Below are 16,197 nucleotides of genomic sequence, written 5' to 3'. Positions count from 1 at the left end.
CAGGTGCAGCACCAGTTTTGTTCTCACAGAAGTCCACAAATCCTGCCCAAGCATCAACACTAGTCTCAGGAATGGCAAATCTGGCCCAGTAGCTCTGACAATGCTGCAGTCCCTCAGTACTGGACTGCACAATGCTATGCTGTCGAAACTTGAATTTTCAAACCTTCAATTTACTGTGACCCTGTGCATGTGTATAAAGCAAAATAAAAGGCTGCTTTGAATAACAGTGAAGTATTTACTGTAAATGTTGATTTGTTAACTTACAGCTGGGAAAGTCATATGTAAATTATCATACGTTTTGAAATTCCATAGAATCCCTACAGTGCAGAAGGAGGCCATTCGGCCCATTGAGTCTCCACTGACCCTCTGAAATAGCACCCTACCTAGGTCCAATCCCCGCCCTAACTTGCTTACCCAACGCATTGATCATGACCTGACCTGGACATCTTTGGACACTAAGAGACAATTTTGTTTCACCTAACCTGCACATCTTTGGGTGGTGAGAGAAAACCGGAGCACCTGGAGGAAACCCACGCAGACACGGGGAGAACCTGCAAACTCCACACAGACAGTCACCCAAGGTCCTAATTGAACCCGGCTCCCTAGCACTGTGAGGCAGCAGTGCTAACCGCTGTGCTGTCTGATGAACCAGAGAATAAGGCTTACAGGAATGACAATGGACCATTTAGGTCCTCAGGATTGTACCACCATTAACGAACGGGCTAAGATCTTTCGGCCTTTGTATCGCCAGTGACTGGGTGTATTATTGAGAAGTGTGTCAGGCCCCAGTGTATGTCCTGACAAGCTGATTTATATGTGCATTTCCTGGGAGGGGCCTGTGATGGAAGATTCTCTTGCTTCCTGGGACCCTTTGCAAATATCTCCTTCACTGAGTTAAGAGGTGGGGACTTTGGACAGTTCTGTTGTACGTACCTGGATAATTACCCAGGATATGTTAGACAGATTAAAACCTAATCTAATATCTGCGTAACTCCACAACCAATCACCCAATTATTTACACAGGATGCACGTCTCCCCCCTCCGACTTGACTAGCCGACTACCATTAGACTACCCGCACCTGATTCCCACCACATCCATTTACCCACCTCTCCTGCCTCGCCCACCTTGCCTTGCCCATTTACCCCACCCACGCTATCCACCCACTCACTTAGCCCACCCTACCCATTCTCTAACATTCACCCACTCACTCATTCAGTAACATTGAAATTGGACATTTAAACTTACCTCATAGTCATAGAGTCAGACAGTACATCAGGTCTGCTGTGACCAAACTACACTAAATCTGCACTAATCCTACTTTCCAGCACTTGGCCTTGAATGTTATGCCATTTCAAGTGTTCATCCATGTACTTTTGAAAGGTTGTGAAGTTTCCAACTTCTTCTACTCTCACGGGCAATGCATTCCAGACGCCCACCACCCTCTGGGGGAAAATTTGTTTTCCTCAAATCTCTTCTGAACCTCCTGCCCCTCACCTTAAATTTAAGCCCCCTCGTTATTGACCTTTTAACTAAGGGGAACAGCTACTTATCTATCCTGTCCTTGCCCCTCATAATCAAAAACACCTCAATCAGGACCCCTCTCTGCCTTCTTTGCTCCAACAAAAACAACTCAAGTCAATCCAGCCTCTCTTCATAGCTCAAATGTTCCAGCCCAGGCAACATCCTGGTGAACCTTCTCTGCACCCTCACCAGCGCAATCACATCCTTCCTATAGTGAGGTGACCATAACAGAACATATTACTCCAGCTGTGGCCGAACCAAAGTCCTGTACAGCTCCAACATAACGTCCCTGCTCTTATAACCTATGCCACGACCTATGTCCTGCATGCCTGCTTAACTACTCTATTACCTGCCCTTCAGGGATCTGTGGACAAGCACCCCAAGATCCCTATGTTCCTCTGAGCCTCCTCGTGTCCTGCCATCCATTGAGTACTCCCTTGTCTTGTTACTCCTTCCAAAGTGCATCATCTCACTCTTTTCAGGGTTATGTTCTGTCTGCTACTGATCTGCCCATTTAACCAACCCGTCTATATCTTCTGCAACCTAAGACCTTCTTCCTGATTATTAACCACCCTGTCAATCTTTGTGTCAGCTGCAAACTTACTTATCATTCCCCCCACATTTTCATCTATATTGTTTTATATCCCAAACTATAAGGGGCCTAGCACTGATTCCTGTGGTACGGCACTGGACACTTCAATCACACAATCTTCTGTCTCCTATCACTAAGCCAGTTTGAATCCAATTTGCCAAGTTACCCTGTATCCCATGTGCATTTACCTTTTCAGTCTACCATGTGGGATCTTGTCAAAGGCTTTGCTGAAATCCATATAAAAGTGGACCTGGGGATTTGTCCACTTTTAAGCCTGCCAAAACCTCTTCATTCCCTATGTCAAACTGTTCAAGAACCTCATAGTCCCTCTCCCCAAATTCTGCATCTACGTCCTCCTCCTGAGTGAAGAGAGATATGAAATATTTGTTAACACCCTACCAATGCCCTCCGGCTCCATGCACTGATTGCCCTCCTGGGCCTACTCATTCCCTGGTTATTCTCTTTCCCTTGGTATACTTAGAGAATATATTGGGATTCCCCCAAACTCTACCCAACAGTGCTTTTTCATGCTCCTCTTTGCTCACCAAATTGCTTTCTTAAGCTCCCTTCTGGACTTTCGATACTCCACTAAGGCCTCTGCTGATTTGCTCCCTTTGTACCTGCCAAAAGCCTCTCTTTTCTTTCTTCTCCAGTCCTGAATATTTCTGGATATCCAGAGTTCTCTGGGCTTGTTGATCCTCCATTTTACCCTAAAGGGAACATGTTGGGCCTGTATTCTCCCCATTTCCTTTTTAAACGCCCCCGTCCGCTCTGATGTAGATTTTTCTACAAGAAGCTGTTCCCGGTCTACTTTGGGCAGATCCTGCCTTATTCTAATAAAACCAGTCTTCTCCCAATCCCAAACCATTTTTTGCAGACTATCTTTTTCCTTTTCTGGAACAAACTTAAATTGTACTGTGCTGTGATCGCTATCACCATAATGCTCCCCCACTGACACCTCGAACAACTGTTCAGCATTGTCCTCCAAAATTAGATCCAGCACTGTGCTGTCCCTTGATGGACCTTCTACATATTGACATAAAAAGCTCTCCTGAATACATTTCAAGAAATCCACCCCCTCTAAGCCCTTTACATTATGAATATCCCAATTAATGTTGGGGAAGTTGAAATCCCCTAATATAGTTACTCTAGTGTTTTTACACAACTCAGTAAATTGTCTACATATCTGCTCCTCTGTTGCCCTCTGGCGATTGTAATACATTCCCAGCAATGTGACTGCCCCCTTTTTATTTGGAATTTCTACTCACAAAGTCTCCTTTGAAGACCCTTCCTAGATATCATCCCTCCTTACTGCAGCAACTGACTCCTTAAGTAATAGTGTGAGTCCACCTTATGGCAGGTGGTGCAATGAAAAGGGTGTGTGTCCTTTCTTAACTCTGATGCTAGTCCATTTTGGAGCTCTCCCTAGGGATGCTACGCTCTCAATTTCTGGAAAAGCTGACTTGGCAGGTCCCAGAGGAAATGTGGGGCAGCATTGACTTTTCGAGTGGAGTAGAAATCCGATGTTACCCATACTCGGGAAATCTGGACCCCTGTGAACCAACTCCACATACATGCCTTCTCCTAATTTTCCTTTAATTCTTCTGGTTGTCAAATATCTTTCAGTCTCAGATTGATGATTTAAGAATTGTCCAAATACTAATTGCCAGTTGTTCCAAATTACTTCTACTTTAACGTATAAAAGTGCTTCCAAACCTCACTCCTGAATGTGGTCTAACTCCAAAGTAGTCCTCTAATCCTGGACTCTCCAATCAGAAAACAGTGGGTGTGATTTAACGGCCTTGTCGCGGCCAACTTGAGATCGAACGAGATCTCGTGAAACGTTGTAATATGCAGATTTTCATGTTCAAGTGAGCAGTTAGGCTGACTTGAAAAAGCCTGCACCGGGGTTACCCCAGGCACGGGATCTAATGGCCGAGGAGATCCCGAGCGAGCGCCAATTAGCACAGGTTTCCACAAATGTCGACCAGGTGTACTGGCATTGGCGGGGAGGGTGGCTCGCCCAAGCGATGGGAGGGGGGAATGGGTCTCCCAAGTGGTCGGGTTCTGGGCAGGGTGGTACCCTGGCAGTACTAAGGTGCCCAGGTGGCATCTTGCCCGTGCTGGTGATCAGGTCTGGGGGTGCCCTTACCCTGCCCTTGCGAGGTGGGTGTGAGGAGCTCGAGGACCCCTTAATTTGTACGTTGGGTTGTTGGGGGGACCCGGGCCGCCATGTGTTTCTCTTGAGATCTTGAATGTTTCAATCAAATTGCCTCTTACAATTTAACTTCCCGGAATATAACCTTAGTCTGAGTAATCAGTCCATGTAATTTAACCTGTGAAGACCAGGTATCATTTTGGTAAATTTACACTGCATTCCCTCCTGGGCGAATATCTTTCCTAAATTGTGGTACCCAAGTTTTTGAATACAGCACTTGAAGAAGCAGTACCATGGGCAGCACGGTAGCATAGTGGTTAGCACAGTTGCTTCACAGCTCCAGGGTTCCAGGTTCAATTCCCGGCTGGGTCACTGACTGTGCAGAGTCTGCATGTTGTCTGCGTGGGTTTCCTCCAGGTGCTCCGGTTTCCTCCCCACAGTCCAAAGATGTGCGGGTTAGGTGGATTGGCCATGCTAAATTGCCCTTAGTGTCTAAAAAGGTTAAGTGGGGGTTACTGTGTTATGGGGATAGGATATAGACGTGGGTTTGAGTTGGGTGCTCTTTGTAAGTGCCGGTGCAGACTCGATCGGCCGAATAGCCTCCTTCTAAATTCTATGATTCTATGAAAGACCCCTTCCTCCAGCATACACCCCAATCAGATGTTGATAGAAGCTATCTTTTCATCATTGCAAAACATTTGCATATGCAAACTAATCTATGCAATCTGCGTTCTTAATTTAATCTTCTAAACCCCAGTATTACACTGGTGAATCCAAGTTCCACTCCCTTCAAGGCCAATATATCCTTCCTTTTTTTTTTGAAAATTTAGAGTACCCAATTATTTTTTTTCCAATTAAGGGGCAATTTTAGCGTGGCCAATCCACCTAACCAGCACATCTTTGGGTTGTGGGGGTGAAACCCACGCAGACACGGGGAAAATGTGCAAACTCCACACGGACAGTGACCGCGGGCTGGGATTCGAACTCAGTCCTCAGCGCTGTAGTCCCAGTGCTAACCACTGCGCCACCGTGCTGCCCCAATATATCCTTCCTAAGGTGTAGTGGCCAGACCACTGAACACAGTATTCCAGGAGTGGTCCAGTGCTTTGCATAGCTGAAGTAACTTTTTATATTCTAGTGCGTAGTTATAAAAGCTAGCATTCCACTTGCTCATTTTCTGTACCTGTCCGTGACATTTTAATGGTTGATGTATCTGGACCCTTAAATCTTTGGGCCTCCTCTATTTTCAGCTTTTCAACAGTTATCAGAAAAATTACCGAATCTCCAGGCCAACCAGTGATCTCCACCAAACCCTTGAATTCAGTGTGCAAATTGTAACTGTGTGGTAGACCATATTATATGTATTACGGTACCTGTGTTGGAGGTACTACTGTATTAGAGATACGTGGGTAAATCCCTGTCTGCTGGCTCCGCCCAGTGGACGGTATAAAGAGGTGTTCACCCCCGCCTGCAGCCATTTTGTGTTACGAGCTGCTGGGGAACACATCTTGTCTAATAAAGCCTTCGATTATTCTCTAGTCTCGCTTTGAATACGATTTGACGAATGCATGCCATGTGTGTGTCTTTAAGAAATAAACGGGCAACATTCGCAAAAGTAAATCATACATTGTAACGAACCTAATTTCAAAATTGTAATCGTCTCTTCGTGTTCAGCAACAAAATTAGTATTATATATTCTGAAACATTCAACCAAAATGAGAAGATGAATTCCAATGATAATGCAAACATCCGCTCGTGCAGACTGAAATAAATGTTATCAAACACAACAATTCGAAAGGTGATGCCACGCACACAAGAGTGTTTGACAAGAAAATGCGGGTTAATGTTTTGGGTGTCAACTGTTTCCTCGGAATATAGTCGGCTGCAAATTCAAAACTTTGTTTCTGCTCGCGTGAAGAATGCAGTCCTGCAGATTAAGCAATTTTTAGTGAAACAGTGTACCAGAACAGTAAAACTGCAACAAAACATCAAAGCAGCTATTGCAATCACATGATCAAAACTTAAGCCCCATAATTCTGCAGAGCCTAACGATCAATGTTATGGGGCGAAATTCTCCCCAAACGGCGCGATGTCCGCCGACTGGCGCCCAAAACGGCGCCAATCAGACGGGCATCGCGCCACCCCAAAGGTGCGGAATGCTCCGCATCTTTGGGGGCCGAGCCCCAACATTGAGGGGCTAGGCCGACACCGGAGGGATTTCCGTCCCGCCAGCTGGTGGAAACGGCCTTTGTTGCCCCGCCAGCTGGCGGGGAAATGACATGTCGGGGCGGCGCTTGCGCGGGAGCGTCAGGGGCCGCTGACAGTTTCCCGCGCATGCGCAGTGGAGAGAGTCTCTTCCGCCTCCGCCATGGTGGAGACCGTTGCAGAGGCGGAAGGGAAAGAGTGCCCCCACGGCACAAGCCCGCCCGCAGATCGGTGGGCCCCGATCGCGGGCCAGGCCACTGTGGGGGCACCCCCCGGGGTCAGATCGCCCCGCGCCCTCCCCAGGACCCTGGAGCCCGCCCACGCCGCCTTGTCCCGCCGGTAAATAGGTACTTTAATTTACGCCGGCGGGACAGGCAATTTATCGGCGGGACTTCGGCCCATCCGGGCCGGAGAATCGAGCGGGGGGGCCCGCCACCGGTGCGGCGCGATTCCCGCCCCCTCCCAATCTCCGGTGCCGGAGACTTCGGCAACCGGCGGGGGCGGGATTCACGACAGCCCCCGGCGATTCTCCGACCCGGCGGGGGGGTCGGAGAATGACGCCCCAGATTCTTGGGAGGTCGGGACCAGTTGTGGAGAAGGAATTGTCTTACAACAGATGGGCTTTCCGTTTAACATACCTACACCAGAAGAACATTGAATACAGGAGTTGAGACGTCTTGTTGAAGTTGTACAAGACATTAGACTCTATTATAGAAAGGATATTATTAAACTCGAAAGATTGCAGAAAAGATTTACGAGGATGCTACTGACATTTGATGGTTTGACTTATAAGGAGGGGCTGGATAGACTGGGATTTTTTTCCTTGGAGCGTTGGAGGCTTAGGGGTGATTTGAAATGAAAAATGAAAATGAAAATCGCTTATTGTCACAAGTAGGCTTCAAATGAAGTTACTGTGAAAAGCCCCTAGTCGCCACATTCCAGCGCCTGTTCGGGGAGGCTATTACAGGAATCGAACCATGCTGCTGACCTGCCTTGGTCTGCTTTCAAAGCCAGCGATTTAGCCCTGTGCTAGAGGTCTACAAAATAATGAGGGGCATAGTTAAGGTAGATAGTCGACATCTTTTCCCAAAGGTAGGGGAGTCTAAAACTAGAGGGCTTAGGTTTAAGGTGAGAGGGGAGAGATACAAAAGGGTCCAGAGGGGCGATTTTTTCACACACAGGGTGGTGAGTGTCTGGAACGAGCTGCCAGACGCAGTAGTAGAGACGGGTACAATTTTGTCTTTTAAAAAGCATTTAAACAGTTATATGGAAAAGACGGGTATAGAGGGATATTGGCCAAATGCGGGCAAGTGGGACTCGTAAAATCTGGGCGGCATGGACAAGTTGGGCCAAAAGCCCTGTTTTCATGCTGTAAACCTCTGTGACTCTGACTCTTTCACAAGCCTCAGTGCACTTCACAAAATAAGCGACTTTGAAGTGTTGTTATGTAGGAATGTGGCGGGATGTCCGGTTGCGGCTATGCTGAGCTAAGTCGCACATTCGGCAGCTCCCGCCAGAAACTGACTTTTGGGCTCTTATGAGGGGCCCCAGCGGCATTTGTTCGACTGTTCCCAGTGTGGGAAGGTGACAGTATGATTTCCCCGGCACTGTATGGATTGGACCAGGAGTGGAGCGGTGAAAAAAGTAATTCTGGTGCAGCGAAAAGTGCGAGGGAGGAAAGCCAAGATGGCGGTGGGTAGAGACCAGGCAACGTGGGTGCAGTGGGCGCAAGAGCAGCAGGAGTTTCTCAAGCGCTTGATGTACGATCAATAACTATTAAAACGAGGTTGTAACATAACTGAAGGTTTTAATAGACTAGAACTGTTCCCCAGCAGCTTAGGTACAGAATGAGGGCTGCTGGGACGGTACTGGTTCTTCTACCCCGCCTGTCAGGGCAGAGCTACGTACTATACAGCCAATGGTAAACCCCTAGGTTTAACCAATGGAACTTCAGCCTCTCGGGTACTGTAATACCTGATAATACCACAGCGCTGCTTCAAGGAATTGAAAGCAGAGCTGCTGGAGCCGATGAAGGCCTCGATCGACAAGCTGGTCGAGACCCAGAAGGGCCAAGGGGCGGCGATCCGGGATGTGCGGCAGAAGGCCTCGGAGAATGAGGACGAGATATTGGGCCTGGCGGTGAAGGTGGAGGCGCACGAGGCGCTTCATATGAAATGGCAGGAGAAGTTCGAGGACATGGAGAAACGGTCGAGGAGGAAGAATCTGCGGATTCTGGGTTTCCCGGAGGGAGTGGAGGGGTCAGATGCAGGAACATATGTGGTCACGATGCTGAAAGCGGTGCCTTCCCGAGGCCCCTGGAGCTGGATGGGACTCACCAAGTCCTGGTGAGGAGGCCCAAGTCTAACGAGCCGCCGCGGGCGGTGCTGGTGCGGTTCCACCGCTTCGTGGGCAGGGAGTGAGTCCGAAGGTGGGCAAAGAAGGAGCGGAGCAGCAGGTGGGAGAATGCAGAGGTCCGTATATACCAGGACTGGAGCGTGGAGGTGGCCAAGAAGAGGGTCGGGTACAATCGGGCTAAGGTGGCTCTGCATCGGAAGGGGGTGAAATTCGGGATGCTGCAGCCGGCGTGACTGTGGGTCACGTTTAAGGACCGGCACCATTACTTTGAGAGGAGGAGGCGTGGACCTTTATTCAGGCCGAAAAGGTGGACACGGACTGAGGGTCGGTTGTGAGGGGAGGTGGGGTGGGTTACTGTGGTTACTGTGCTTTGGGGGATGTTCTATTCTGTTCTGTATTGTTTCCTTGGGTGCTGGGTGGGGTAGGGTGAATTGGTTCAAAGGGGGGGGTTTTGTGAGAGTGTGGGCGTCGGTGGTTGGAAGGACGGGGCCCCGTTGGGGGGAAGGGAGATGGGGGGCCCGAGGTGGGGGAGCTGGGATGAGGCCGCAAAAGGGAGATGCGCCAGAGAGGGCGGGGCCGGTCTGATGGAAAGCGTGGGCTTTTTCCCGCGCTAGGGAAGGAATGGGGCAGGGCCGGGGGGGGAAGGGCGCTGTTGGAGAGGAACGCCCGCTGATGGACAGGAGGGGGGGGGGAGACTACCACACTGGAGGCTTGATGGAGTGGCGTTAGTGGCCGGGGTCAGCAGGAGTCAAGTGACTTACGGGAGTGCTATGGGGGGAGCAACGCAGCTAGGGGGGGACCTAGCTGGGGGGCGGGGGAGGGGGGGCTGTGGGGGTGGGGGGGGGGCGAAATGGGTTGCTGCTGCATTGGCCAAAGGTGAGCTGGAGCTCGGAGAGAGAGTCGGGGCGGGGGTCTGCTGCTGGGGGGAATGGAGAGGGCGGGAGGCGCGGGCACGTGGCTGGCCTAGAAAAGGGGATGGCTAATCAGCAGGGGGGGGGGGGGGGGGTGCGGGAAGCCCCCTGCTCCAGCTGATAACTTGGAATGTGAGAGGCCTAAACGGGCCGGTCAAGAGGGCTCGGTTGTTCACGCACCTGAAGGGACTGAGGGCAGATGTGGTTATGCTCCAGGAGACGCATTTGAGGGTGGGAGATCAGGTTAGGCTGAGAAAGGGGTGGGTAGGGAAGGTTTTCCACTCGGGGTTGGACGCAAAGAATCGAGGGGTGGCGATTTTGGTGGGGAAGCGGGTGTCACTTGAGGCGCTGAGCATCGTGGCAGACAATGGAGGTAGGTATGTGATGGTGAGTGGTAAGCTGCAGGGGGTACGGGTGGTATTAGTGAATGTATATGCCCCGAATTGGGACGATGCCGGATTTATGCGGCGCATGTTGGGCTGGATTCCGGACCTGAGGCAGGGAGCTTGATAAGGGGGGGGGACTTCAACACGGTACTGGATCCAGCATTGGACCGCTCCAGGTCCAGGACGGGTAAGAGGCCGGCGGCGGCCAAGGTGCTGAGGGGCTTTATGGACCAGATGCGAGGAGTGGACCCATGGAGGTTTGTCAGGCCGGGGGCCAGGGAATTTTCTTTTTTCCCCCACGTCCATAAAGCCTACTCCCGGATAGACTTCTTCGTTATGAGCAGGGCACTAATTCCGAGGGTGGAGGGCACGGAGTATTCGGCCATAGCCATCTCAGACCATGCCCCGCATTGGATGGAGCTGGAGCTAGGGGAGGAGAGGGACCAGCGCCCGCTGTGGTGCCTGGATGTGGGCTTGCTGGCGGATGAGGAGGTGAGCGGGCGGATCCGGGTGTGTATTGAAAGCTATCTAGAGGCTAACGATAATGGGGAGGTGCAGGTGGGGGTGGTCTGGGAGGCACTGAAGGCGGTGATTAGGGGAGAGCTAATCTCCACTAGGGCCCACAAGGAGAAGAAGGAGAGGAGAGAGAGGGAGAGATTGGTGGGGGAGATTTTAAGGGTGGATAGGAGGTATGCAGAGGTCCCCGAGGAGGGACTACTCAAGGAGCGACAAAGCCTCCAGGCCGAGTTTGACCTGTTGGCCACCAAGAAGGCAGAGGTGCAGTGGAGGAAAGCGCAAGGGGCGGTGTATGAGTACGGGGAGAAGGCTAGCCGGATGTTGGCACACCAGCTTCGGAAGCGGGAGGCAGCGAGGGAGATTGGGGGAGTTAGGGATAAAGGGGGGAACATGGTGCGGAGTGCGGTGGGAATAAATGGGGTATTTAGAGACTTTTATGAGGGGCTGTATAGGTCTGAGCCCCCGACGGAGGAGGGGGGGGATGCGTCGATTTTTGGATCGGCTGAGGTTCCCGAGGGTGGAGGAGGAGCAGGTGGCTGGGCTTGGGGCACCGGTAGGGCTGGAGGAGCTGACTAAGGGGCTGGGGAGTATGCAGGCGGGGAAGGCACCGGGGCCAGATGGGTTCCCGGTGGAATTTTACAGGAAGTACATGGACCTGCTGGGCCCTCTGTGAGGACTTTCAATGAGGCGCGGGAGGGGGGGCCCTACCCCCGACGATGTCCAGGGCGCTGATCTCGCTGATCTTGAAGCGTGACAAGGACCCGTTACAGTGTGGGTCATATAGGCCAATCTCTTTCTTCAACGTGGACGCGACGCTGTTAGCGAAGGTGTTGGCTACCAGAATTGAGCACTGTGTCCCGGGGGTGATTCACGAGGACCAAACGGGTTTTGTTAAGGGAAAGCAGCTGAATACCAATGTGCGGAGGTTCCTTAATGTAATCATGATGCCTACAGTGGAGGGGGAGGTGGAGATAGTGGTGGCGATGGACGCGGAGAAGGCCTTCGATAGGGCGGAGTGGGGTACCTCTGGGAAGTGTTGAGGAGGTTTGGGTTCGGGGAGGGGTTCATTAGTTGGGTTTGGCTACTTTACGAAGACCCGGTGGCGAGTGTGGCCACGAATTGGAGGAGGTCGGAATACTTTCGGCTGTACCGGGGGATGAGGCAGGGGTGCCCTCTATCCCCCTTGCTATTTGCATTGGCATTTGAGCCTTTGGCTATGGCTCTAAGGGAGTCCAGGAACTGGAGGGGGCTGGTCCGGGGGGGGGGTGGGGAGGAGCACCGGGTGTCGCTGTATGCCGATGACCTGTTACTGTATGTGGCAGACCCAGTGGGGGAGATGCCGGAGGTGATGCGGATCCTCAGGGAGTTCGGGGACTTTTCCGGGTATAAGCTTAACGTGGGGAAGAGTGAGCTCTTCATGGTACGCCCAGGGGACCAGGGAAGGGGGATAGACGAGCTTCCATTGAAGAGGGCGGAAAGGAGTTTTCGGTATCTGGGGATCCAGGTTGCCAGGAGCTGGGGGGCCCTACACAAGCTCAACTTGACGAGGCTGGTGGAGCAGATGGAGGAGGAGTTTAAAAGGTGGGATATGCTGCCACTCTCCTTGGCGGGTAGTGTACAGTCGATGAAGATGACAGTGCTCCCGAGGTTCCTTTTTATATTCCAGTGCCTCCCCATCCTGATCCCTAAGGCCTTTTTTAAGCCGGTCAGTAGGAGCATCATGGGATTCGTGTGGGTGAAAAAGACCCCGAGGGTGAGAAGGGTGTTTCTAGAGCGGAGTAGGGACAGAGGAGGGTTAGCGTTACCTAATTTGTGTGGGTATTACTGGGCTGCCAATGTGGCGATGATACGCAAGTGGGTAATGGAGGCGGAGGGGGCAGCGTGGAAGAGGCTGGAGATGGCGTCCTGTGTGGGCACGAGTCTGGGAGCACTGGCGACAGCACCGCTCCCGCCGACTGGGTACACCACGAGTCCGGTGGTAGCGGTGACTTTGAAAATTTGGGGGCAGTGGAGGCGCCACAGGGGTGAGGTAGAGGCTTCGGTTTGGTCCCCGATTCGGGAGAATCATCGGTTCGTCCCGGGGAGAATGGATGGAGGGTTCCTGAGCTTGCACAGGGCAGGAATTAGAAGGATGGGTGACCTGTTTTTAGATGGGACGTTTGCGAGCCTTGGGGCGCTGGAGGAAAAATTTAGGCTTCCCCCCGGATATGCCTTCAGGTACATGCAGGTAAGGGCGTTTGTAAGACGGCAGGTGAGGGAGTTCCCGCTGCTTCCAACACTCAGGATCCAGGATAGGGTGCTCTTTGGGGGGGGGGGTTGAGAGGGCAGGGTCTCGGCGATCTACCAGGAGATGCAGGAGAAGGAGGAGACCTCGGTGGAGGAGCTAAAGGGTAAATGGGAGGAGGCGATTGGGGAGGAGATAGACCAGGGTACGTGGGCGGACGCCCTGGGTAGGGCTAATTCTTCCTTCTCTTGCGCCAGGCTTAGCCTGATACAATTTAAGGTTATTCACAGGGGCGAGGCTGAGCAGGTTCTTTGGGGTGGAAGACAGGTGTGGGAGGTGCTCGGGGAGCCCAGCAAATCATACCCATATGTTCTGGGTGTGCCCGGTGCTGGATGGGTTCTGGAGGGGTATTGCGAGGACGATGTCTAAGGTGGTGAACACCCAGGTTAAGCCGAGCTGGGGGCTAGCACTATTTGGGGTATCGGACGAGCTGGGAGTGCAGGAGGCGAAAGAGGCCGGTATTCTGGCCTTTGCGTCCCTGGTAGTCCGGTGGAGAATTCTGCTACAGTGGAAAGATGCGAGGCCCCCGAGCGTGGAAGCCTGGATCAGCGACATGGCGGGGTTCATTAAATTGGAGAGGGTAAAATTTGCCTTGAGAGGGTCTGCGCAAGGGTTCTTCAGGCGGTGGCAACCGTTCCTAGACTTTCTACTGTTAGGAGGTGGTCAGCAGCTGCAGCAACCCAGAGGGGGGGGGGGGGGTGTACTTTGTGTTTTCTACTGTGTTTATTATTGCTTAATGGGGGGTTTGTATATTGGGGGAATTTGTGATGTAGTTGTTAGATGTTTACTTATGTGTTCTTTGTTTTTCTTTTTTCTGTAAGGGGGAGGGTTTGTTGAAAATATGTAAAAATTTGAATAAAAATATTTCTAAAAAAAAAAGGAATGTGACGGGATGAGGTGACAAATTGTGTGACGTGCCTGTGCAATGGCGTCAGCAATAATGCCTGACATTTGTGCTGGTCTGTTTCTCTCCAGGGAGTGGCAAATGGAACGGGCTTTTCAAACTGCTTTGTGGTTTTTCGAACCAGATGTCGTGTTCGTTCTCGGTGACCTGTTTGATGAGGGAAAGTGGAGCTCTCCAGAGGTACAATGCTGTGATTTTTGTCAAGTTCTGGCCTGTCAATCTGCTGGACCCCTCAACTGATCCAGTTTCAGTTCGGGAACAACTGATGCAATGGAATTGATGTGGATTTTTAGATTAAATGTTACAAATGTGTAAAAAAAAAAATTATTGAACCACATGTACTAAAAGCATTGCTCATTGATATATATTTCTGAGTGTACATAATCTGTAAGAATAACAACTTCTGCACTGTACGTTTTCATTAACCAGCTGTTTCTGGAGCATTTACTCTTAGGATTCAGTAACATCTGCTTTAATGCTCAATTTTTGCAGAATGGTTTGAAAAGCTCGGGCTGGATTTTCTCATTCCCCAGTGCGCGCCGTTCGCTGGCGGCGAGATTCTATCTTCCCGCCGCTTGTCAACGGGATTTTCCATTGAAACCAGCCCACGTCGCCGGGAAAGCCGCGGGTGGGGATGCGCTGCCGGCGGGTACAGAGAATCCCAACGGCCGGAGAAATCTGGCCCTTGTTTAAAAAGTGACTATCTGATCACCTCGCTCCTCAGAGGGAAGTACCTGGGCTTACCTTGGCATCGCCCTGAAGTGAGTTTAGTTGTTTTTGGAAATTTGAACTGATGACCATCAATTCAGTCGAGACAGGGGGCAGCACGGTAGCCTTGTGGATAGCACAATTGCTTCACAGCTCCAGGGTCCCAGGTTCGATTCCCGGCTTGGGTCACTATCTGTGCGGAGTCTGCACATCCTCCCCGTGTGTGCGTGGGTTTCCTCCGGGTGCTCCGGTTTCCTCCCACAGTCCAAAGATGTGCAGTTTAGGTGGATTGGCCATGATAAATTGTCCTTAGTGTCCAAAATTGCCCTTAGTGTTGGGTGGGGTTACTGGGTTATGGGGATAGGGTGAAGGTGTTGACCTTGGGTAGGGTGCTCTTTCCAAGAGCCGGTGCAGACTCGATGGGCCGAATGGCCTCCTTCTGCACTGTACATTCTATGAATTCTATGACAGTTTGTACCAAAGAACAGTGGCTTTAATCAACTAGCTGTGTGCCAACCTGTAGCTTCTCCCGCACTGAGAGCCTGTCTCACATCGGCCGGTTATATACCTCCTCAGAGGGGCGGAGCCACAGGCGGGGCCAACAGCAGCATCAACACAACAATTCAACAGCAACAGTAACAGCAACAACAGTAAGTATATACAATAGTGGATGTCGATGACAGTAGTAACAGCAGTGAGTATATACAATAGCCATACGTGGCTCACCACATTCACCCCTTGTTAAGAAAAAAAAGTCTAGCGGGGTGAAGCGGGCTCATAGGTTAAGTCTCACAGGAGCCTGTATCATCCGCTGCGAACACCACAGCCCCGGCTGCAGTGTGGGCACAGGTGTCGAGACCTTCGGCTCCGGGAGCATGTCGTCCTCACAACAGGGTCCTGGACAGGGCGACGGCGCAGGGGCGGAGCTAATGGACCCAGGGAGGGATGTTGGTGTAGATGGGGAGGTAGACGGAAGGGGCGCGGTGATGGTGGGCGCGGGGGTACCTGCGGGAGACAGGTCCCGGAGGGAGACTATGTCCTCCGTCCGTCGCGGTGTGCCACGTAGACATGAGGGTTCGCGTGGAGGAGTTGGACCTTCTCGACCAGGGGGTTGGCCTTGTGGCTCCTCATGTGCTTCCGGAGGAGGACAGGCCCAAGTGTTGTTAGCCAGGACGGAAGTGAGACCTCGGAGATCGACATCCTGGGAAAGACAAATAGCCGGTCGTGAGGAGTCTCATTAGTTGCAGTACACAAGAGTGATCGGATGGAGTGGAGCGCATCGGGGAGGACCTCCTGCCAGCGGGAGACTGGGAGACTTCTAGAAAAGGGCCAGAAGAACGGCTTTCCAGACCGTAGCATTCTCCCTCTCCACCTGCCCGTTTCCCCGGGGGTTGTAGCCGGTAGTCCTGCTCGAGGCGATGCCCTTACTGAGCAGGTACTGACGCAGCTCATCACTCATAAAAGAGGCGCCCCGATCACTATGTATGTAGCTAGGGAAACCGAACAAGGTGAAGCTGCTGTGTAGGGCCTTGATGACAGTGGCAGAGGTCATGTTGGGGCATGGGATGGCAAAGGGGAAACGGGAGTACTCGTCAACAACGTTGAGAAAGTACACGTTACAGTCAGTGGAGGGAAGGGGCCCTTTGAAATCGACGC

The 16,197-nt window shown here is 51.7% G+C and overlaps 1 protein-coding gene across 2 annotated transcripts in view; it reads left to right on the top strand.

The window, feature by feature from the left end:
- LOC140385825 (metallophosphoesterase 1-like) overlaps positions 1-16,197 on the top strand; it is a 145,384-nt gene that overhangs the window by 21,710 nt on the left and 107,477 nt on the right. For both annotated transcript variants that reach the window (XM_072468389.1, XM_072468388.1), the window contains exon 2: positions 13,905-14,013. In XM_072468389.1, the coding sequence (XP_072324490.1) occupies positions 13,905-14,013 (109 nt within the window). The remainder of the gene's footprint in view (positions 1-13,904; positions 14,014-16,197) is intronic.

Source organism: Scyliorhinus torazame, chromosome 11 (genome assembly GCF_047496885.1).
Source record: "Scyliorhinus torazame isolate Kashiwa2021f chromosome 11, sScyTor2.1, whole genome shotgun sequence".
NCBI lineage: Eukaryota > Metazoa > Chordata > Chondrichthyes > Carcharhiniformes > Scyliorhinidae > Scyliorhinus > Scyliorhinus torazame.
The sequence above is the reverse complement of the archived record's forward strand: the minus strand, read 5'-3'. Positions and strand labels throughout refer to the sequence as shown.